At 45.4% G+C, this 24,604-nt stretch overlaps 1 protein-coding gene and 1 long non-coding RNA gene across 3 annotated transcripts in view; both read right to left on the bottom strand.

Moving 5' to 3' along the window:
* Window positions 1-1,902: 1,902 nt before the first annotated feature.
* Window positions 1,903-10,665, bottom strand: LOC115272694. Its single transcript, XR_003900622.1, has 5 exons — window positions 10,516-10,665; window positions 9,326-9,476; window positions 6,735-6,899; window positions 2,571-2,789; window positions 1,903-2,255 (listed from the first exon to the last, which is right to left on the bottom strand). It is a non-coding gene; the product is annotated as an uncharacterized LOC115272694 (long non-coding RNA).
* A 7,474-nt stretch (window positions 10,666-18,139) lies between these two features.
* Window positions 18,140-24,604, bottom strand: part of IRF2 (interferon regulatory factor 2) — an 84,282-nt gene continuing 77,817 nt past the window's right edge. For both annotated transcript variants that reach the window (XM_029934396.1, XM_029934403.1), the window contains exons 8-9: window positions 20,841-20,887; window positions 18,140-19,496 (exon numbers count right to left, since the gene is read on the bottom strand). In XM_029934396.1, the coding sequence (XP_029790256.1) occupies window positions 19,188-19,496; window positions 20,841-20,887 (356 nt within the window). In that variant the 3' untranslated portion in view covers window positions 18,140-19,187. The remainder of the gene's footprint in view (window positions 19,497-20,840; window positions 20,888-24,604) is intronic.

The raw sequence follows: 24,604 nt of genomic DNA on the forward strand, positions 1-24,604 counted from the left end.
TTAATAAGTAGGGGAGTGAAAATGTAAACCATACACTCTACTAGAATGACTTAAAAAAACTGGCAATACTAAATATTAGTGAGAATGTCAAGCAGATGAGACTTTTGTAATTCTGCCGATCGGGGTGCAAAATGGTACCACAGCTTTGGGAAACAGCTAGGCAGTTTTTAAAAAGAAAGTCCAATATATCCTGTCTTAGCTTGGGCTATCATAAGAAGCGACCACAGACTGGGTGACTGAAACAACAGAAATGTATTTTCTCACAGTTCTGGAGGCCAGAAGTCCAAGATCAGGGTGTCAGCACCGTCGGTTTGTGGTGAAAGCTCTCTTCCTGGCTTACGGATGGCCCCGCTCGCTCTGTCCTCACATTCAGTCCATATGTCCTCCTACCACACAGCCAGCAATCTCTCACTGCGAGGTATCGACCCAAGTGGGAAAAAACCCTTATATTCCCAGCAAACTAGGACACAAAGTCTTAAAACATTTCATTCATCATCACCCACAACTGGAAACAATGCAGACGTCCTTGGAAGGGGGCCAGAATACGCCACCCTAAAATGTGCCACTTCGGCGTGAGGATTATTTTGAACTAGAGCCAATTGAGAATCAACAGATGAAGAAAGAGGCCTTCTCAGAGCCTTCCTATCTGATTAAGAATAGAAACTTCTGAGAAATGAGAACTGCCATAAATCTCCTCTCCTGAGGGAGTTTTATGGCCACAAAGCAGATAGAAAGTCGGCACCAAGATGGCCCTACTTAAACAAGCTTTACTTAGTAAACCTTATCTTCCTTCGTTTCTCCATATATTTACCTTCCCACAATTTACTACCCCGGAAGCTCAATCCCTTTCCCTCGGTCTGTTATATCTCCACAAATTTATTGGTCTTTTGCTAAAATGGTACATAAGCTTTAAGGTCTGACAGCCTCTTTAGGGTTTTAATTTCTTTTTTTTTTTATGTTTTTTTTTTGAATGAGTGAGAGAGAAAGAGAGAGAGAGAGAGAGAGACTGCGACACAGAATCTGAAGCAGGCTCCAGGCTCTGATCGGTCAGTCTGATGCAGGCCTCGAACCTACAGACCAGGAGATTGTGACCTGAGCAGAAGTGGACACCAACAGAACCACCCAGGATCCTGTAGGGTTTTGATTTCTGGTGAAGCCCTTCTTATGTTTACATGAAATAAACCTTTTTTCCCCTGTTAATTTGTCTTTTGTCAGTTCAATTTGCAGGGCCCCCGTCACTGAACCTCAGAGGACAGATGAAGTGTTTTTCCTCCCCTCCATATTTAATGAGTGGATGGATGAACAAACAGAAACATTCATACAATGGAATACGGCTCCACAGCAAAAAAGAATAAACTACTGACACAGGCAGCCATATGGTTGAATGTCAAGTACACTGTATGAAGGGAAAGAAGCCAGACTCAGGAGGCTACATACTGTATAATACCATTCATATGACATCCTGGAATAGGCAAAACTTGAAAGCAGAAGGCTGACCAGGGGCTGGGAGGAGGGAAAGGTTTACTAGAAATGGACAAGAGGGAAGGTTTCCAAGTGAAGAAAATATTTTACATCACAATTGGGGCGACGGCTACACAACTGTGCATTCGTCAAAACTCAGAATTGAGGGGCACTTGGGTGGCTCAGTTAGTTAAGCGCCGACTTTGGCTTAGGTCATGATCTCACAGTTGGTGAGTTCAAGTCCTGTGTCGGGCTCTGTGCTGACTGCTCAGGGCCTGGAGCCTGCTTCAGATCCTGTGCCTCCTCTCTGCCCCTTCCTCACTCATGCTCTGTTTCTCTCTCTCTCTCTCTCAAAAATTAAATAAATAAATAAAAACATTAAAAAATTTTTTTAAACTCAGAATTGAATGCATTTAAAAAGTTAATTTTACTACAGGTAAGTTATGTCACAATCTTTTTTTAAATGAAAATAAAGGAAAAAGTGACAGAACAAACGTCAAATGAGGGAGGGAAGGCCTATTCACATCCCTTGGAACTAAGTTTGCGCGGAACACAATTTGTAACTGGGGTTTGAACTCACAGATGAAGCATTCCAACAGTCACACCAGGATCCCTCATTCACCCCACAAATATTTAGGGAGCTTCTACCCTATACATTGTTCTAGATTCTGGGGCATGTAAGGGCAAAAGCAAATTAAAAATAAGAGGCTTAATTCTCCCTGTTGAAAAATAAGGGGAGACACACATTCCCCTGCTCCCTGTTCTTCCAGTTTCTTCCTCTGGTCTTTGCAGTGCTGTGGGAGAAAATGCAGAGAAACATTAAGGAACGTGGGGACTAGGAGTGTGTCATTGTTAATGCGGCAGTCAAAGAAAGCCTCAGTGAGAACTCGAAGTGTAAGCAAAAACGTACAGGAGACGAGGAAGAAAGCCATGAGGCTCTCTAGGGGAAGAACGGTCTGGGCAAAGGGACGAGTAGGTGCAAAGGCCCTGAGGGCAGTTGCACACCTGATCTCTAATGCTTGAACTTCACTGCTTCCCTTCTTCTGAGAATGCAGTTTGCTGACCCGCCTATCTGACCCGCTCGTCATGCTCACAAAACCAAGACTTACCCTTTCTCCACTTGCTCCAAATAGGTGGAAGGAACCGGCCTTTGCTTATGTTTTTCTGCGCTCCACTCAGTTATGGTGATTCGACCTCTTCAGTATCTTCTCTAAAGAGAGCCAATAATCCCGCCCGTTTGAGGTCATTCCGATCCCTCTTCCCAGATGCTATTTCCCCAATTCTGAGATGCTCCTGGTTGTAAGATGCTCTCTCACCTGAATAAAAGCCTTTCAGTGGGAGAAAGAAAGGAAAGAGGGAAGAAAATAAGAGAAATTAGGGAGAAAGGGAGGAGGGAAAAAGACAGGGAGAGCTTGGGGAGCTAAATTAATCATATATATTCTTAAATTACTTGAGCATTCACACATCTATGCAATTATATACCGCTTTTGTTTTCCTATATACCAGCAATGAATAATGGAATCTGAAAGTAAAAACATAACCTGGGTGACATGGTTGGTTGAGCATCGGGCTCTTGACTTTGGCTCGTGTCATGATCCCAGGATCCTGGGATCAAGTCCTGCATCAGGCGCTGCAGTGAGCGTGGAATCTGCTTGAAATCCTCTCTCTCTCTCTCTCTCTCCCTCTGTCCCTCTTTCTCTCAAATAAAAACAAAACAAAACAAAACAAAAACACATGACACCATTTATATTAGCACACCCCAAAATGAAATAAAAATCTAACAAAATAAGTACAAGATCTATATGAGGAAAACTGTAAAACTCTGATAAGAGTATTAGAGAAAAACTAAATAAATAATAAATGGGGAGATGTCTCATGTTCATGGATAGAAAGACTCAGTATTTTCAAGATGTCAGTTCTGCCTAACTTGATCTATAATTTCAATGCAATCCCACTAAAATCCTAGCAAGTTATTTTGTGGATACCAATAACCTGATTCTAAAGTTTATGTGGAGAGGCAAAATAGATTATCCAGAATAGTCAACACAATATTGAAGGAAAGGAACAAAATTGGAAGACTGACTGACACTACCTAACTTCAAGTCTCACATAAAGCTGCAGTAATGAAGAGGGTGTGGCATTGGCAAAAGAACCGACAAACAGATCAACGAGACAGAACAGGGAACCTAGAAACAGGCTCCCATCAATATAGTCAACTGATCTTTGACAAAGAAGCAAAACAATATAAAGGAGAAAAGACACAGTCTTCTCAACCAGTGGTGCTTGAACAACGGATGTCCACATACAAAAAAAATGATTCTAGACACAGACGCTACCCGTTCACAACTACCGAAGCTTAACTCTGGCTTATTTCATAATCAGACATTAAATATTCTTCCAAATCATTTGGGACCCCCACAGTTATTTCATAGCCTGGCGGGAACTTGCTGCTTTCCAGCGGTGCTTAAGAATTTGGCCTCATTAGCACACTTAAGATTGACAATACAATTTGAATGCATTGTGGAGAATCCTAGGGATGTATTGGCATTTCCTGTTTGGTTAAACTTATAATTTTGTTTTTCCTTTTTTTTTAATTAAACAGCTTCTGGTGAAAGTCACTAGAAATTTTCTACAGATTTTGAAATCTGAATAACAGGGTTTTTTTTAAAAAAGATGCATGAAATGGTCATAACAATTTCCCCTACCTTAGACAACTTTTTAACTTGCTCTGTGTGACGGGGCAATTTGTAATGCTTGGCGTGTGCTAGGCAATCCCATGCACACATGACATATGTTCGCTTCAATTCAGTAAAGCAGTGTAATGTTTGTGAAGATGCTTCCAGGGCCCATTAGGGACACAAGTCTAAGGAGTGTGCGGTGCCACCAGACAATGAAACAGAAGTGGCAGAATGAAGAGGCACTTTGCTGGTGCAGTCTGTGTGGCCACAGACCATGCCAGCCACGTGGGCACCTCACTCCTCTGCCCAGTAGCTGGCAAATATTTTTGACAGAGCAAGTATTACAGAGCCCAGTTTCATAAATGTTACCATATAAGAAAAATGGAGTGAATCTTAAACTAGAGGAAATATGGCAGTTGAAAATAAACTGAGGGCTGAAGAGGGAGGGGGTAAGGGCGGGGGTGATGGTCAGAGAGGGGCACTTGTGGGGAAGAGCACTCGGTGTTATATGGAAACCAACTTGGTACTAAACTATTAAAAAAAAAAACCAGACAAACAAACAAAAAAACAAAACTCACAAGGCCTAGAGAATTCTATTGAGCCCACAAACCTGGAGCTGAATCCACCACGCTCTCTGTAATCCTACCTCCCACCCCAGCTCCAACCTTGGAGATAACAGAATTCAAAGCACAGTGTGGAGGGGAAACCAATCTAAAAAGGAAGAAGACAATAGTTAATGTTTACTTCAAACTTCCTGCCTGAAATACCACGAGACTAATTTCTTTCAGCTCGGACTTCGTTTTCTGAAGACTCACAGGCAAATGTGTATTTTCATGGCTGTGCTAAAATATGAAGGCTCCCTTTTGGACAGCCTTGAAGGTCACTTGAATTAGCTGTTGTGAAACACCAACTCACATCTGATACAGGAATTGGGAATTAATCCTATAGAAGTAGTTTTGCAGTTTTGTGTGTTCACGTGTATGGTTGTTTTTCTGTGGGGTGTCTTGTTTCTTTTTGAATAAAATTACAAAGCAAGAACCCTTTCCTCGTGGTCACTAGCTCTCAAATAGCAAAGCCCCTCCCTTCATGTTTTAGCAGGAAGAGCTTGGCCTTGCTGCCTCTGAAAAAAAATCTGGAAATATGTGGCGTGAACCTACCTGGGAAGGCAACGCCAGAGCGGGCCAGGACGCAGTATCTGGAGAAGGGGTCACCTCGCAGGGGCTCAGGGCCTCTCTCACTGAGCGCCAGCCCCAGGGGGAGAACGAATGCCCGCCGCACGGCCCTCGCTGGTGCACATGCCCCGGAGACCGGCCAGCGCACTGGGTTGCTGGACAGGAAAGAGTAACATCTCTACTGGGGCAGCTAGAAACCCTTTCTTCCCGTTTCTGGCCACGAAATCCTCCATATTGAACCATGATATTTCTTACTGACTCAGGTTGATTTCGCTGATGAGAAAAGAAAAGGCCTCATTTTCCATCCGACTGTCTCTGGTGGCGCACCTGAAGGTCCTGGACTTTTCAGGACGCTGGCAAGGGACAGAGCGAGCAGCCCTGCTGGAACCAAATAACGGGGGCACCGGCGTTTCATTTTTCATTGTTATTGGAAATGAAAAAGTTCGTTTAGAAAAACAGACATTTGGGGGCGCCTGGGAGGCTCAGAGAGTTAAGCCTCTGACTTCAGCTTGGGTCATGATCTCGTGGTCCCGTCCTGAGTTCCAGCTCCACGTCAGGCTCTGTGCTGACAGCTCAGAGCCTGGATCTGCTTCGGATTCTATGTCTTTCTCCTCTGTGCCCCTCCCCTGCTCACACTCTGTCTCTCAAAAATGAATAAACATTAAAAAATTAAAAATTAAAAAAAAGAAAAGCAGACATTTATTTGATCTAAATACAAAGTCAGCACTGCTCCGAAATGATACATAAATGCATCTTTGGTGTCTACTTACGTTAAATAGCCAACTTCAAGCATGATCTTCTTTTAAAAAACTTTTCATGTTTATTTACTTTCCAGAGAGAGAAAGAGAGAGCACAAGCAGGGGAGGGGCAGAGAAAGAGGGGTACACAGAATCAGGAGCAGGCTCCAGGCTCTGAGCTGTCAGCACGGAGCCTGCCATGGGGCTCGAACTCACAAACCACGAGATAGCAACCTGAGCCAACTGTCAGATGCTTAACCAACTAAGCCACCCAGGCACCCCCATAATCTTCTTAAAATAACCACTAACTTCTGAAATAGATGCTGACAGTCCTTAAGCAGGTTTTGTCCACAGGTTTACTTGTGGTCAGTCCCTGACTGGATGGTGACTGTCACAAAACCGTAGTGTAAATTACGTGTTCATCATAACTTCCCTGAGAATCAAAAATATAGTAATAATTTTTTTCACTAAGGACATACTTTAAAAAAAAGCTTATTGTTCCTCCCATTGTTTACTTATCAAAGAAAAACAAGGAATTACTAAATATCAAAATAATAGTTGTGGATTCAGGCCATACAGCAAATGACAAAACCGCAGGCATTTTGCATGTGTGCTACGGCCGTGCTCAGCTTTTGTTTTCTGCACACATTTCATGTACAACCCACCAGAGGGTTCCCATCACCGACCTTGCTGAGTGGCAATGTGATGATGCCGTCCATCTCACAGGCCACGGCACAGACCACACAGCACAGCTGATGGGCACACGGAGTGACCTGCTGGAGGAGTGGCATAGACGCTTCTTCAGGAGGCCTGGAGACGTAAGGGAGTCGTCGGTCCTGAGACGCAGGTGTCTGAAAGCATGACGTATTTTAAGCACCCCACATACTGACCTTCAAAAGGAGATATTAGTTATGCTGTGTCTGGGGAGGGTCAGGGACATGTGTTAACGTGAGAATGGTTTTCACTGAACATGCATCACATGCAAGAAAAGCAGAGGTCTACCAAGCTTAAGCCAGGTTCATTTAGTGTGACCATAAATAGGAATATATGACCAAGTTTTCAAAAGGACCCATGTTCATTACATTTGAAAAGAAGATATAATCTCTGTTATTAGGGCACAGTCTTAAATCTATATGCACAAGTTCTACCTTATTAATTATTAAGTTGTCTAAAACATGTATATCTTCATTTTGTGTTAGAGCCGTATGCTGAGTGTGTGGTGCTAACGTCTCTATTTTCTATCTTCTTCTATTCTCATCTCATGTAATTTCTACTTTATGGTACTGGTGGCTGTGTTATTTGGTGCATTGATGTTTATAATTTCTCTTCATTGTGAATTGTGGTTTTCAGCCTTAAGTGTATTTTTTGTCTCATTTAAAGTGTTTTGGCCTGAAATCACTTTAACTGATATGAGTCACTGCCCTGTCTTTTTACTGGTTTTATTTTTATGGTGTATTTTTGGCCATTTCTTTATTTGGGGTCTTTTGAATCACTATGTTGGAGGTGCGTCTATTAAATATAATACGGGCTCTGCTTTTGCTCTGTGAGCCAATTTGAGAATTGGTTCATTTGTCCCTAGAGCTAGAAAAGAGAAGAAACCAGCAAAGTCCATTCCATTAACTGATATATCTTCTATGTTTATTCTCAAGGTGATCACATTATAATTATGCCTGTGTTATATTTACTGTATTCCCTTCTTTATTAAGCATGTTTTCTTTGCTATTTATTTGTTCATTGCTTTTGGCATTTCAGAATGTTTGTGTGTTGTCCCAGTGGATGCCTTTGTATTTGTTCCCTTTACGATGCCCTTAATCTCCTTTTTTCCTTACTAAGACTTTGCCATTTAAAATACCCATTTATATCCTTCTTCACTTATCTATACAACTGTCGATTTTACTGTTCTACTTTCCTGTTTCTCTCCCTTCTCTCTCTCTCTCTGCTTTTTTTTTTTTTTTGGTTGTGTTAGTTTTACTTTTCCAGCACATAAAGGACATAGAGATACTACTCGTTAAAACGTATCCTCACCCTCATTTTACCCCTAGCTATGCAGTTAAATATATTATAACATAAATAATATAATAATTAATTAGTATTAATAAAATGAAATAATATAAGATTACATCATAAAATACATTTTCACCACTAGCCCTTTTGCTAAAGTTTTCCAATTATCGCTTAGTTAGATAAAACTCACCCTCTAGAAGAGAACTATTGCGCATGTACACAGTACTCCCGGAGTTACTGCGTATTGAAACCATTTCCTTTAACCTTGATATTTGAAGGACAGCTTGGCTGGATAGACAATCTTTGGCTCACATTCTTTGTTCTTGAGCCTGGTAAGAAAGCTGCCCTTTATTGGCTGGCTTTATAAGTTGCTCATGAGAAGTCTGATGTCAGTTCAATATCCTTCCCTTATAAGTAATTTGACCTGTTAGCTAGGACGCCCTGTAGTGGATTGAATAGTGACTCAAAACAGACATGCCCTTATCCAAATCCCGGGAACATGTGAATGTTAGTTACCTTATTTGAAAAAAGGGTCTTTGCCAATGTAATTAAGAATTCTGACATTAGGTCATCTTGGACTACCCAGGGGGCCTCTAAATGACAAGAGTTCTTTTTTAAATTTTTAACGTTTATTCTTGAGAGAGAGTGCGCGTGCCAGGGAGGTGCAGAGAGAGGACAGAGGATCGGAGGCAGGCTGTGAGCTGACAGCAGAGAGCCTGATGCAGGGCTCAAACTCATGAGCTGTGAGATCATGACCTCAGCCAAAGTTGGACGCTTAACTGACTGAGCCCCCTAGGCACTCCTCTGTGTTCTTCTAATAGCATCTTTTTATAGAGTTAGGTTGATTTTTTTTCTTTTTCTGAGCCATTTGACACAGAGTTCCTAATTCAAGAACACCCTCAGTTGTCAGTGCAGCGAAGTGAAATGTCTCTGGTGGACGGTGATGGGGAGCAGAGCCACCAGGCCTTATTTATGTGTCATTTCTGCAAAATCCTAAGTTTTCTTCCTAGTTCCTTCTTTAGTTCTTCGCCAAGTCTGTAAGGCGCACTGCCCTTTTCTGATTCTCCCACAAAGTAATGCTTTTCTGAAGTAGCTATTTTCAGTTCTGTTCACTTTCAAGCACCTTCTCCCTAACTGTGCTGTGGACATTTCACCTAAGTATTAAAACTTGCTCTTTCTGTGAGTGTTTTTGTCTACACTATAGCTTAGTCTTCCGTGTCTTCTTACTCTTTTTTCCTGGAGATTTTAAGTCCCCTCTCTCCCACGCTCTTACCCAGCTTATAGGGACAAGTGAGAGGAGATCTCTTGGAATAGAGCGTTCATTTCTCTCCTTGTTGGTAATCTGAAGTCTGGGGATTCTTTCTCTCCTCATGCTGACGTCCTGGGCCGTGGGTGGTTTCTTGTGCTCTTGCTGAATTTAAGTTCTGTGTGAAGAGACCCGATTTCAGGTGCCTGCACTTATCCTCCAAATATGGAAACTTGCCTAGGTCAGTGTTTCTTAACCCTTTTGAACCCATTTTCTCTTTTCATCACCCCCAAAATCTCATACACTATTGAAATGTTTATAAAATTCAAAATGGATGAAATCCTATAACTAGAAACAAACCAAAGCAACGAGACAAAGCACTGTGTTTATTTTCTAGACACACACTCCCCCCTACCCTCCAAAGTCTGGCATGTGAATATTTCCTCATCCTCTCCTTCAAATCATTGAACTGAGCAATTTCCAGAGCCATTGTTTTAGTCCATTCAGGCTGCTAAACCAAGAATACCATGAACTGGGTGGCTTATAAAAAACAGAGGTTTATTTCTCACAGTTCTGGAGGTGGGAAGTCGGAGATAAAGGCATGGGAGGGCTGGTTTTTGCTGTGTCCTCACATGATGGAGGGGAGGAGGGAGCTGTCTGGAGCCTTTCTTCGTAAGGGCATGAATCCCATTCATGAGGGCTCTACCACGTGACCTAATAATCACCTGCTGAGCCCCACCTCCCAATACCATCCTATGAGGGAAGAGTCTTCAACAAACGGATTTTGGGGAGACACACACAGCCCATCTGTAACACTCACGTTACTGGATCACGATATTTGGCCATAGTTATTTTGATGAAGGAACATTTGGATACTTCTAGACTTACATATTTTGTAATACCTTTGTTTTCTCTTCTTCTGAACTTTTTACTATCTATTTTGTCCATGTTAAGTGGTGCGATATGACTCATACCCAGTAGCTGTCCGTATCATTGATGTGATGAATAATACGAGAGAATGAATAATGAACAAGATGGCGGTCCCTCCTCCCTTCCTTCTCCCACTGTTATTTAGTTACACTCTTCCCACTTGGCCAGAACACACCAATGTTTACATGCTATTATTTGACCACACCCCCTAACTTTGCTTTGGTGTTAGCTGTGCAATTACATACATTCAATTTCATCACCAGTGCTTTTGTTGAAATTTTCCCTACCTATTCCTTGGTGGAAGCAGTCTATCCTTCAAGAGAATTCTCTAGAAGACTTGTGTGTGTGGTACTGATTCCCTGTAGGGTCTTCAGTGTGAGTGAAGGAGCACTGCTCAGAGAAGCCTTGCTTCTGGAGGAGAATCAGACACACGGAGAAGCAGAAGCATTCCTTAAAGATCTGACGGTGAGGAAAAAGGAGGCAAGAGGGCAAATCTTAAGAATCTTGAAGAAATTAAAAAGAAATACACTTTTACATCCTAATGGTCACACTACAATGAAAAAACTTTTTTTTTAAATGTTCATTCAATTTTTGAGAGAGAGAGAAAGCAGAGGAGGGGCAGAGAGAGGGGGACAGAGGATCTGAAGCAGGCTCTGCACAGACAGCAGAGAGCCCCATGTGGGGCTCAAACTCACAAACCTGAGATCACGACCTGAGCTGAAGTTGGATGTTCAACCAACTGAGCCACCCAGGCACCCCCAAAAAACTTATTATTTATTTGTAATTTGAACCTCCCAATGTTTACCAACCTGTATCCAAGTAACACCATGTGACACATAGACTCGCTGTGCTGACCTTGAAACGCCAACCCATGCAGCCTAAGGATCTCAGCAGCAGAGCCCCTGCCACTACTACCACCTATTTTTGAGGCCCCCCTCCAGCTCTCGTGTCTTAGGTTCTCTGCTTCATGAGTAGTACACTTCTTCCGTCCCTAGGCTTGGAGTGGCTGCTTCTCTGGGCCGCCTGCCAGCCACTTGTCACCAAATTCTCATCCCGTGGCTAAAGCCACGCTGTGTTCCACTGATGTGATCCTATTCCAGAATGTCTGAGAGCTCCTCCTGGCCACCTGCCTCTGCCCTTTCCAGGGTCGTTCTGGTCATTCTACTCGATCTGCCACTCGGGTTCAGGCCATGACTCATCAAACCACTGGCTAGGGGGATGGGAGGGGGAGGGGCCCTCAGGTGGCAGTTTTCCACACCCTCCACCGTTCTCTCCTCGGGGCACACACGCTCTGCAAGGCTGGCCAAGCGTCCTCATGGGCACAAGCACCAGTCTTGACGCTACGAGAACAACTTACCTGTTCGCCTACCACCTTCAGAGTCTCACTGACTCCAGGGGGTCACATCCCAGGATCTGGTCCCTATCTTCTAGCTCTCCTTCCAGAGCCTTCTCAGCCTTGATGTCCATCGATTTAGGCAAACAGGCCCTAGAAGGGAGCCCTCCTGCCCTCACACCTGGCACCTGTTCGGGCTCTGACAAAGATCTGCCATGTAAGTTCCCTCGTCCCATCCATGAGCATGAAAAGCACAAAAGCTTAATTGTTTGACAGCTGTTTTATAAGTATGTTGAAATACACCTAATTTCGAAATCGCTGAGTCAAATGTCATGCATCACATGAATCTTGTGGGAAATATGGTGAAAACTGGTCCATGATAGATGGGTATTACATTGCTGACCCAGAATGAAGCAAATTAGAATCACCTCAATAATCAAAAGTTTATTTAATTCCCCTTGGCGGTTTTATAAGGCATTTAAAAAATCTGTTTAATTCTATGTTGTAAAAACTAAAAGTAACTACTAGTAGGTTCTGACCCTTTCAGCTTCTACCAGAAAGGAATGTTTTCTTAGCTCTTTCTGAGCTACTCAATAATAGAATTCACCTGTCCCAGTAAAGGATGGCCCAGGATCAAAAACAAAACCAAAAAAAAACAAAAAACCCTGCTCATTTTAGTTACATAGAAATTGGGATCACATGTTTGAGGTTTGGGATCTTCTGTGGCGAAACCTTGAATTAATCTAAGTCTTCGAGAGGATGGGAATTTGGAATCGGCACTCTAAAATAGGTTTATTAACTATTTTACATACAAGTTGTATGGTTGATAAAATTGAGTGCCTACAGCATGCCCTATATTTTAATGGCATTATCTTATTTAACACTTACAACATTCTTCCAAGGAAGGTGCTAATACTCCATTTTATATACGAAGGAGCCATTTCTCATAGATATTAAGAGATTGCCCAAAGTCAGCAGCAAGTGAGAACTGAATCTAGGTTTATCCGATTTCAAATACCCAATTTCCTCCCACTACACAATGTTGCCTTCCCGTATACGCTGGATGTACAGGATGAAGTTTTATTCTCTGGACAGTCTTACCTTGGACTTTCTACTTCCTTTGGTATTCTTGGCAAAGAGCGGCTTCCTGGAGACATATGGATGTTCTGAATAGGCACTCGGTACCCATTCCCAGTTCCTTCTTGTGTGTCTTTCTCTAAGGCAGCAGTTGGAAATCCAGAACCATGTTTCCTAGACTTTCTTGCAGCCAGACTTCTAACTGTGAATTCGGGTCAAGTCATTTTACGCATTTGCATGAGACTGGAAGTCAGAATTGAAGCAAAACCTACCTTTCCATTGATTTGGCTGGAACCATTGGCAAACATGATTATGGAGTCACTGGGGCTTTCCGTTACTGCTTTAATGGGTGCCAGGAGACAGTCAGAATGGGGGTGACAGGGACTTCTTTATTCTCACATTTCAGGGACAGCAGTGTGTTCCCAGTCATTCCTTCCAGCGACAGCCTCTTGGTTGCCAACCTTCGCGGCAGTGGCAGTGAAGGAACCAATCAGCTCCTCCAGCTTCCCAAACAATGCTATAAACACCTGCTTCTCTCTGGTCAATGCCTTTCCGCTTAAAATAGCTAGAGTGGTGTCTGTTTCCTGCAACGGAACCCTGCTGATTCGCACTGTTTTCCTTCTTTCCCACTAACTGCTGGTCTTTGCAACTGCCAACACTTTAACTGATCCTTGAGGCTCTAAAATGAACGTTTGAATATCCCCGTTCACTCCCTATCTCTCTTACCCAGCTTTGTTTTCCTCTGTGGTGTTTATTATTGTCACTCGAAGGTGATTTATTGGTTGACTGTCCGTCCCTACTGGAATTTAGGCTCCACTGGAACAAGGACTTAGTTTTGTTCAACTCTGCACAGTTCTCTAACACTTAGAACCTCCCTGGCAAATAGTGCCAACACAATACAGAGCATCAAATGAATGAATCTACTTTTCTTAACAGAGCACTACTTCTAAATTAATGCATTAGTAATAGACTCATTTAACAACATACCCTCAATAACCCCTCCTCATGAAGCTTTCACCTAGGTTTAGAAAATCCTCTAAGAACACAAAATATCTGTTCTCTGGATCTTGGCATTAAATTTAGGCTGACTAACTCCTTCCTGCTTACCTGAGACTTTCCCAGTTTCACCACTAACCCCCCCACCCCCACCCAACTCCCACTCCCATCCTGGGACTCCTTCAGTTCCAGGCAAACCAAAATGATTGGTTACCCTAATTAAATTCATGAAGTGCTAAAGACAGGCATTTGGAATCACATTACTTTAATCCAACCTTGCATAGAAAAGTTTGCAAACCTCAATCTATTAAACCAGCCAGTGTCTTCCTTCCTGTATCACAGCCATTTACTGGATCCCTGAAACCATCGGGTGAAATGAGCAAAGGCTTTGGGTTGTATTTTGCAGTTTTACTAAGATTCCTGTTTGGCTCTACCCTGGATATGTTGGAGCTCAGCCTATGAATATGAAGTGAAATCTCTTCTACATTTCATAGTTACATGAAAACTATGATACATGAACTTCCCAGAGAAAAAGGTACTGCAGGATTTATAGCGCTAGATCCTCTGGGAAAGGCAAGAGAGATCTGAGTTTATAACCTCTTTGGGAGTCAGAAGAGTGAACTCCAGAGAATATTAATGTTATTTCTAGGAGTGAATAAAGGCGCGGCCATCCCTAATCCAAAGGAACTCATCCCCTTTAGCTGCTAACATTACCCTGAAACTTCAGACAGCGGGTTCAAGCATAACTTGTTGATTCGAAATGTCAACACTTTTCAACTGATGCATTAGGGAGAATGCGGAGAATATGAGCATGCTCAGATCTAGGCCCCAAGCTTCTAGCAGATGGGACATCTTGGGTATTCTCTTCCCCTGATGATTCATGGGGATGGGTGTCTGGGTGTTTCAATTTTAAAACGTTCTTCTCAACCAAAACTGAAACTGAGAGATGCAATCACTCTGGAATTTTTTGCACCTGCAAAAACAGTTGTGTTCTTAAAAAACTGTTTGCGCAGCACAGGCCGTGGCATGTGGTGGTGGTAGTGTTTCTCCAGCCACGCGTGTAAGGGGTTCACCGAGTGGCACTTGCACAATCCTGGCGCAATACATTCCCCAGAGCCAGCATATTCTGTTCCCATGTGTTTACAGAGCCAAACCTCCAAAGAGCAGCTTGCTTAGAGGAACAGAAGGGCACATGCAGCGTTGCTTCTAATGAAACTGGCCAGCGAACTCCAGAAAATGTTTTTCGGACTGTGTGCGCTCTGAAATGTCCTACGTCTTGCTCCTTCACAGCATGACCCACGTTCTTGGACAGACTCACCATTTCTGCTATAACCAGCTATTAGGCCTGGCCACTTCCTTCCTTCCAGGCACTATTTTCAGTAGCAGGGACACAGAGCCTCTGCACCTGTTGTTAGCACGGCCACAGAAGGAAACTCTACAAAGCCTCATTTGCTTCCACAGCACCGCCAGGGATGCCCGAGCTGCAGCGGGGGACAGGGTCAGTGTCCCGAGGGGCGGGCTGACCCCAAAGGCCAGGCAGCCTCAGGATGTTAAGGTTCTACCCAGCACCTTCTTGGCACACGGCGGGCTCCTCTCCAGGTCTGCCACGTTCCCCAGGGGCACAGCCCAGAGTCCCCGCCCTATCCTTTCGACACTGGGATGGTGGACCCCTGAGGAGGAGGGGGAGATTCCAGGGGCGACTGCCAACCTTGCTGCTCCCGTTGGAATGCAAACAGGACTGACACACACCCCTGAGGGGCTTACAGCTCGGTGGGCTATGATACTCTCGGGAAGGAGTCCACTGCAGCCTGGAAACGTTCGCTGTTTCCGAGCTGACCTTGGCTGGTCAGGCTCGGGTCCCGCTGGCTCTGATCATCGTGGCCCTGGGTATGTCGCTGGGTGGAATTTTAGAATGAGGTAGCTGAACACCACCAGGTAAAAACCAGTTTCAGCTTCTGTTCTCTTTCCAAACCAAAACTGGTACTGAGACATTGGAGGGCGGGCACTGCCTGTCAGGGACCCCGTCTTGGCTACCTCATTGCAAACCTCTTCCTAGCCTGCTCTTTGTTCTTCAGCAGAAATTTGGCAGAAGAGTGGGGTTCTTATTTTCACCTTTTATCTGAGTCTGTTTGTCCACAGCTAGAATAACAGGGGCTTTTAAAACCTAATGAATTCGACGTTCAAAGAATAGCCTCAAGCCAATGGAATGTCTAATGTTCCCTCTCCGGTTTAGGGCAGGAGGCCATTGGGGCTTAACGTCTTTTTCATTCACATGCAAAGTATTTCCAAAAGCACAAGTTTTAAAATTCAGAGTTCTGAGACCAGATCTCTAATCTTCCTCATTCTTAAAATTTTTATCTCCTTAGTGGGTCCTTGATGGTTTAGTATACTGTAGATGCAAAGAACAAAAAAAAAAGAGATGCTGTTTTGGGGGCGGGGCGTTGCTGTCCAATGCATTTGTGTGTATATCTTTCCTAGTGTATTTCTTCCTCTCTATAAATACATTTGAATAGACTAAACACCTCCTTTGGCGGTTACTTCATCAAAACATTGAAAAAATGCTACGGTTGAGCATGGATTTATTTAGATACTTTCGAATGGTGTTCTGGAAGCCCGGGCAGTTGGAGGATGTGCTGGGGTCTCTCAGCCTTCTGACTGGGAGGAAGATCCTGTCACTGGGCTCACAGTTCACAGCTGTACAATGTTTCTGTTATCAGGGGAGAGACCTGAATGCCGGCTGCCGAGAATGGAGATTATTGTTCCAAGGTTGTTCCGCTGAACTTGCTACTTAGACACACACACACACACACACACACACACACACACACACACACACACAGCCCGTCATAAAAGCATTATCAGCTCACACAGACGCTAGCCAAACGGAGCACATGTCCCCAGTACTTCCTCTAACCGACAACAGCAAGGTCTGAGGGTGAGTCCCTGAGATGCCGCATGTCATTTGCTTTTCTTCCTCTTGTCAGCGCTCAGAATTGCTTCCCAACACTGCTGGCAAGTTACCACTTAGAAGAGTACAGCCTTTCTCAGAAAGAATTTAAATGTGATTCTGTTTTCCGTGGCCATGGGGGATTATCTTTGGTACTTCAACTGTGCATTTCCAAATCCTGAACTTTCTTTGACCTGGTCAGGTTCTGGAAGTCTCGGTTACAACCACAGAGGTGGAGGACGCAAGCAGGGGTGGAATGTAGGGACCACAGAGCTGCGGAAAGGGGCAGGATGCAAGCTGGCTCCTGAGAGAAGCGAGCTGGGAAGAGAGAAGGGGACAGGATCCGGGAGCTACCACATCCCAGCGATTGCCAGGTCACGTGATTAGAGCCACGTTCTGTTATAATTTTTTCGATTTATTTTAAAACAGGAAGGCTATATCAAAGGACTTAGATCCATATCCCAAAGAGCTGGGCTCCTCTATTTAGGACCCTGAAGAAGAGTAGGTCTCAACGGAAGAGCACAGTGCTTAGGAGGCTGGGAGGGGCTCCTTCCTCTCTGGGACTTTTTTCACTAAGAACGTGAGGCTTCCCATGAAACTGAGGGAAGCACATGGTCCACAAACTGCTCCTCACAGAAGCAGTCAACCATCAAGATGTGGCATTTCAACACAACCCATCATTCTGTAAAACGCTTCAGTTAATTTCTGTTCAGAGCTGGATAACGTTATGACCACTCATTATGTCTGCAGCCACACATGGAGAAAAGCATGAAAATAGCTCACTGTCCTTTCATTGAAGGAACCTTTCCAAACATTAACTTGGCAATCTCCTCCACAACCCTGGAGGTAGCAGACAGGCAGCTAAGCCTCAGTTTTTTTATTTAATAGACATCGTGGAAGCAGGAGAGGTTAGCGCAGTGGCTTTCCCAAGGGCAGGGATACACCTTGAAATGACACGAGTGACGGAGTCTGGACATGCCCTAAGACGGACTGAGGGGAGCCTCTCAGTCTAAGGGTCAGGTCCTGGAAGGAACACGGATGGAGACTAGGAGACTAGGAGCCCAACCCAACAAGTATCTCCTGTTACTGAAAACGTCTTGCCCACGGCCCTGGTATGTGACATAAATACAGAATTTTTGTCGTACGTATAGGCCTACGGGGAAGAACAGGAAAAGCACAGAGGTAGAGAGGGAGACGGGGAGCAGGTAAATGACTCCCTCCACAGTCACACCAGACTTGGGCTTAACGTGTGCCCTTGATTACTGCCCATGTGCCCTTAAGTAAAAGCATTTTAAGTGACCATGTCCCCCATGTGAAATGGCGAGAAGTCCCTATCCTGAACACAATCTTGTGGGAAGGGAACTCACGTAAAACACGCTCAGGGTCAGCTCTGAGCACTCGAAAGAAGAGGCCTTTCAGTCCTCCCGATTAAGAACCACCCCCCCCCAGGGTTTCTTGTGGTTGAAATGGGAGAGTTTCAATCCCCAAGAAGCAACGGTACTTGGCCAGCCCCGTGCCATGGTGGCGCTCCCAAGCAGACACAAAGTCAGGCATGATGTCCATTAAAAATTTAACTATATATCATATTCATTTATTATCAATCCACAGGATAATTTGATTGCTACATGAGCTCATAAAAGCTTTTTCACCTTTACAAAATTAAAAAAAAATGTGCCACAAGGATGTAATAACAACTGCTGATAAACAAGAAAAGGAATCTTAAAATTATAAATTTGCTGTAGAAAAGATAAAAAACAATTATATTTTCTTTAGAATTTTACCTTGAATAAAATATTCCCCTGTATAAAAAATAAAAAAGCTTGCTCTGGTTAGAATTAGAATATTTTTGTCTTCAGATCTGGGAATTTGCATAATATCTCCACGATAGTTTCCTCTGTACCGCGTGGCATTCAAGCCCAGCAGATTAGATTTTCTTTCTTTTTTCTTTTTTTTTTAAAGCAGTCTTAAAAAATGGGGTATCTGTGGAGAAGTTTTTTCTTCTCCTCCTCAGGGATGTGGAACACAGCCTCAGTGGGGAGGACAAGGAGGAAAGGCAGTGGATGGGCAGGGCCGGGAGGCAGGACACAAAGGGCCGAGAAGGGGGGGAGGGGCGCTGAAATGTGCCGTGAAATAGAGCAAGATCACAAGAAGAAGGTCTATCTGTAAGTGCTTTAAGATAAGGTGCAGAAGCAGACTGCAACGTCGCTAGTACTGCCCTATGTACATATTCACAAGAATAAAAAATTCCAGCTAGTTCACATTTTCTCATCCGTTCTGAGGCATCCACTCCACCATGCTGGCCTTGACCGCAGGCAATGCAGCACCTCGCTGCCCGTGGGGGTGTTGGTCCTATGACGTCCTTGAACTTGAGGGAGCAGCCCTGGGAGATCCAGCAGGCTCTAGAGATACACGTCTACCAATGGGCTGGAGTCCTGAGTTAAAAAGAAGCTCCAGTACTGGAGTTGGACACAGCAATCGAATGTTCTATTGTCAAGGCTTTTTCCCTTAGATTTGTCTAGGATAGGTGTCAGAGAGAAAAATAAAATACAAACAAACAACCAAACAAAGCCAAGAAATCCCAACAACCACCAGGGGAAGTCAAAGGCTTAACAGCTTTTGACGCGGGCCTGGGTGATATCTGATGTTTTCTTGATGACGCTGGCCCGAGTCTCCCGGTCCGGCCGACTGCTGCTGGGCGCCGGGGTCACGGAGGGCGGGAGGGGGAGGTCTGGTAGGGTGGGCCACGAGCTGTTGTAAGGCACCGGACAGCTCTCCTCTTTGATGGTGACCTGGAGGTCGGGTTTGTTGGAAGTAACGAAGGTCGCCATGCCAGGGAGCAGGTAGGTGCTTCGCGTCCCCATGTTGCTGAGGTACTGCTTGCCTTCAATGTTCCTCTTCCGCCAGTGTGGCCGTCCCTTTCAAAGGAAATAATCGAGAGAGAGATTTTTTTTCTTTGCCTTCTATTGAATGGCTTTCTACAAAAAGGCACCACTGTTCCCCCGGGTCGCTGTGTTAAACGAATTTCTTAAGAGGCGTGGAATGGACAGAAGCTTAGCGACTCGACATCCCTCAGCTGACATCCATCCCCAGCTACTCACATGCCAAGCAATGGTTTCTCTTCCCTTTGTATCAATTCCCACTTGCTACCTCCCAGAAAAAAACGGCCAATGTTGTTCTATGAAGGCAGGAAAACAAGGCAGCAACTTGGTTTCTGGTTCCCCTCTTCTCCGGCTGCCCAGCCTGATCATTAGGTAGGTTCTAGGTCATCCTGGCTGGTGTGGCACAGAGACTTGGTTCCTCACTCCTGGCCAACCCAATTTTTGAGTCAATCCACGTTTTCAGAGAAAGGGAAGTGAGGGACTCAGAGGGCGAAAGCCCTTCTGTGGTCTTCCGGGGGGACAGCTTAGCGCTCCAGTGTGCCAAGCAAATAGGGGGTGCCTTTGCTCAAAGGATGAGCTGGAATTTCTGACCTTGAAGAGAGAGGGTTGGCATGCGAGCATCTACGCTTCCTGTCTCTGCAGAATTCCTGGCCTCTACTTGAAGTATTTAGGACACTGGGAAATGACGAATTAAAACAACTGTTAGTCAGTCAATCTCCCTCTCTTTCTACCACAAACACAGACAGAGAGCAGGCAGTGAGCAGGAACGCTTCCCAGCACACTACAGCCGTTTCCTGTCATTGTGCGAGCCCGGCCTCGAGCAGGGAAGTGAGGGGCAGGGGACTGGGGATCCAGACCGCACACACATCGAGCCTCTGGGCATCAATCACAGAGAGAGAGGACTCCAGGTAAAGGTGGAGATGCATTTGCTTATTGGCACTTTCTGACAGTTACTTCCGGTCACTGCTCTTGGCCACCTGGCCGTTCTATTCCTGCGGCGGCTGAACTGGGATGTTTATAGTGGTGAGTATATCAACAGTTCCTGGTCTCCACTCCAGTTTCCTTTTCCTGCCGTCATAGCCTCTTTTTCTAAGAGTAACATCCCACTCTCCTTCCTCCCGTTCGTTCCCAAAGCTTAAATTTAGAATTCAAAATCCAAAAGGATGGTAAATTTCACGGGATGTGTATTTTACCACACACACACACACACACACACACACACACACACACACAGGCACTCACACACACACACGTAAAAAATCCTCCAGGAAAACTCATGATCTAACGCAGAGCGGCTTAAGCCCAGCACGGCCACCGAGTGCCGGTCGGGAACGGTTTCCCCCAGTGTCGGTGGGGGCCCAGGGCGGCCGCCATGCTTACCTCGGCGCTCTCTTCATCACTGGGCACACTATCGGTAGTTTCGCTTTCTGTTCACAGAGAGAAAAACACAGGGCCATCATTCCTGCCGCTCAGACTGTCGTGAGGCTCAGGCAGTGTTTAAAAAACAGATCAGCAGTATTTTTTTTTGCAAAAGAGAAATGGGTCAGTAAACTCATCTTCACTCCCCCTTTGTAAGGGTAAGCACTTGGAACTTGGGAGATGCTACTCCTACCATGGATTTTATTTCCCTGATTTTGGCCCTTCTAAGAGAAGTTTTAGAGTCGGGGGTAGCTCCCTTTCGGGGGCCAAGCTATGTTTTCTCCTGGCCGCTACCCCCCAGGATGGGGAGTTGGTCCCCAGGCTGCCAGGCGGCTCTCGGCTCCCTGCTGCGCCGCCTCACCCCCTTTCCTCAGGGCTGGTCCATCCACGTGCCCCACTCGCGCCTTCTTCGATCCCTGTCAGTTCACTCAAGTCGCGACTCAGAGCCTTCCTGGGTCACCCCCACTTACTCAGATCTGGTGCTTCACCCCATGTCCCTTTCATACTGCTATCTTGGGTTTAGCAAGCTGCATGCCCACCCAGGTTACTGTGGTGGACAGATGGGGAAGGGTTTCCCATGATCCTCATCTCCTTCCTTCCTGGTGTTTACTTGCTTGCTGGGATTCCATCCTCTGGAGTGTAGGTGGGACCTGAGACTTGGTTTGAAGCAACAGAACACGGTGAGTGACGAGATGTGTGTGGTTATGTTAAGGAGGGCGGAATCCTGTCCCATGAGGAGACTTTCTCCCTTGCTGGCTTTGAGGAAACAAGCAGCCATGCTGGGGAGGCGTGCATGACCAGAAAGTAAGAGCTGCTTCCGGTCAACAGCCCACAAGAAACTGAGGCTCTTGGTTTGCCAACTGCAAAGAACTACATTCCTCCCCAAACCATTCGAACTTAGAAGTAGACTCCCCTCTGCTTCCGTCCTCAGATGAGCTAGCAGTCCTGGACCGCACCTTGACCACAGGTCTGGGCAGGCAATGTGCTGAGCAGAGACCCCCCCAGCCCAAGCCGTGCCTGCGCTCCTGACCCTCAGAAACTTGAGTGGGATAATAGATGTGTGCGGCTTTAAGCCACTGAGTCTGGGGTTATGTCGCTGCTCAGTGATAGATAAGCCATCAGGCTGCCATCCGGATTCGGTCTGCCAGTAACAGCAGGTTACTGAATTTCACAAAATGCAGTTTCCTCATCTGCAAAACGGGAGTACTGGCATCTTCCAAAAAGGATTCAGAGATGACTCAGTGAGAGGATCTGTGGGAAAAGGCCTAGCATGGGGCCTGGCCCACAGCATACACTCCATAAACGATAGCACGCCTTTATCCTGAGCTCATCAGCCTTCCGCAAGGCTGGATTTGCACGACATGCTAGATTAACAGAGTCAAAGTCAACAGCAACTGGAGTACACATCACCTGTACATACAAGACTTTTTAAAGAAATTTTAAAAATTTAAAAATTTTCAAATTATTAAAACTTTATTTTAAAATAATAAAATTAAAAACGTAAAAAAATAAAATCAGTTAAATTTTTCAGGTGAAAAAAATTTAAGTTTTTTAAATGAAAAACTGATGGTGTGTAGCTCTTCGGTGTTGACAGCGGTAAGAAACGGAAGCACAGAGGGCAGAGAAATACACCGACCCGTAGGGATCTCAGAGTCTGGGTCATTCATTTACAGACAAGGCCTAGAGAAAGCATAACGATGACATTTACAGGGAGCCGCGTGGCGGCCGTGCTGGCGTCTCGGCACATGGGCCTCAGGTCCCGTTCAGCCCTGACTGAGATCAGCATTCAGGACGCAGCTCCTCATACCCGCCCTCCTTATGCAGAAGAGCTCGTGTGCTCTAGCACCTTCCACCTCTTTCCACCCTAAACCTACTGAGTGAGAGACGGGCCTCCAGTCTCACATCTGGAGGGTGGCACGGCCAGGAGCTGACGGCTCCAGCCCAGAAGGAGCCTTTTCATCCACCCGGAGTACTGGCCACAGAGCAGGATCTTGATGAAGTCAAGGTTAAAGAACAAATGGATAAACCCAGCCACGGGTTCATTCCTTAACCACAGACATCAAGAATGTTGACCACGTTGGGCCCACTGTGGAGCCTTTTCACACCTGGGTCAGCCGCTGTTCTCCAGTGACTTCCCCCCCATCTCCCCACCCCCGGGGCATGAGTGATCCCCGAGGGCTGACTAGGAGCGACTGGATGGGGTACGGACCTCTCCTCTCCTCAGACTGAGAAGACCTCCATCCCCAGCTGGGAGCAACAGCCAGAGGACAAGGCCCGGCCTCAGCCACTAACGACCCTGGCTGTCAACACAAACTGGTGACACCAGGCACAAGAAACGTTTTTACACAAAAACAAGTGAAAAACAACAGAAAAGGAAAATTCTCCTGCTCACGTAAACTTCGGCCTGGTTCGGTCTCCCAAGGAGGCAGCAATCAGGATTGCCACTCCCAAGAAGAATGAGGAACAGAGACGTTGAGAAACCTGCCAGAGTTGTGGCCTGAGTCAGCAAGAGGAAAGAAAACAAAACTGCGCCCTGGGCACCGAACACGGCAGCCCTGCTTCCTGGAGCTCTCCTGCCGCTCCGGCCGAAATTTCAAGATCCGCTTTCCATTTTTAGACTTAGCTCTCTTTGGCATCCAGAGCCAAGGTTTCTCTTCCTTTCCTATGTGTCTAGACCCCTTTGCTCCTAAGTACCCTCTGTAGATGCCACCATCTTCAGTTCCTTTCCCCTCGAAATAAAAACAAACAAACATATGCCAACAGGTCTGTGTCAGGGGCTGGAAATATGTGAAACTGAGCGTTACCACCAAGGTCCTGGGGCTCTGGCACAGCCTGAGTGCCAGATGCAGGGCAGGTTGGAAGGCAGACCCCGGGTAAGCCCCTCGGTAAGACCTTGCACAGATCATGACCACCATCAGAAGGTTAACTGCCTTTAAGTACCCGGTTTTCAACTTCAAGGAGGCAATCTGGGACAAGAAAAGACATAGATGCTCTGAGCTTGACACAAATGTCAGTCGAGAGCATAGTTTCTGGATTAAGATCACCTGCTTCTGAAGGAACTGAATTTCATAACAATATATAACAATATCTCCATAATAGCAGGCTCCAGGCTCTGAGCTGGCAGCACAGACCCCAACCTGGGGCTTGAACTCACACGCCGTGAGATCATGACCTGAGCCAAAGCCGGACGCTTAACCGACTGAGCCACCTGGGCGCCCAAAGATCCTTTCTTATATGACAAATGTGTTCACTGGAGCTTCTGCTTCCGCGTCAAGGCTACTGCCAAGTATCAGCCTGCACTGTTATTTTATTTTTCCCTTTGATTAGTTTGGGTTTGGTTTCTTATTGGTTGTGAATACAATGGAATAAAAAAAATTGGAGTTGCTTGACTAGCACTAGGGACGAGGTCGAAAGTATGAGTAGAGCAGTAACAGATCCGTGAATAGCTCGTTTCAACATGGTGATCTTAGCTTCCCTGAACGTGACTGGTGAGAGGGAAGGGGGTCAACCCTTGGATGGCGGATCTCCGAGATTCTTCTTCCAGAGCTGGGGTCTAGGATGACACTAGTCCTGGGCGCCCACTCCACTTCAGTCCAGTTTTCACCATCCAAAGTCTCAGGAACATTATGGGGAAGGAGACAATATGTGTCATGTGAAAGCCTTTCTGCATGCTGATACCCTGGTGCATTCTGGGAGGCTCTTATTCTACAAGCTTTATTAAGAAG

This window comes from Suricata suricatta, chromosome 1 (assembly GCF_006229205.1).
Source record: "Suricata suricatta isolate VVHF042 chromosome 1, meerkat_22Aug2017_6uvM2_HiC, whole genome shotgun sequence".
NCBI lineage: Eukaryota > Metazoa > Chordata > Mammalia > Carnivora > Herpestidae > Suricata > Suricata suricatta.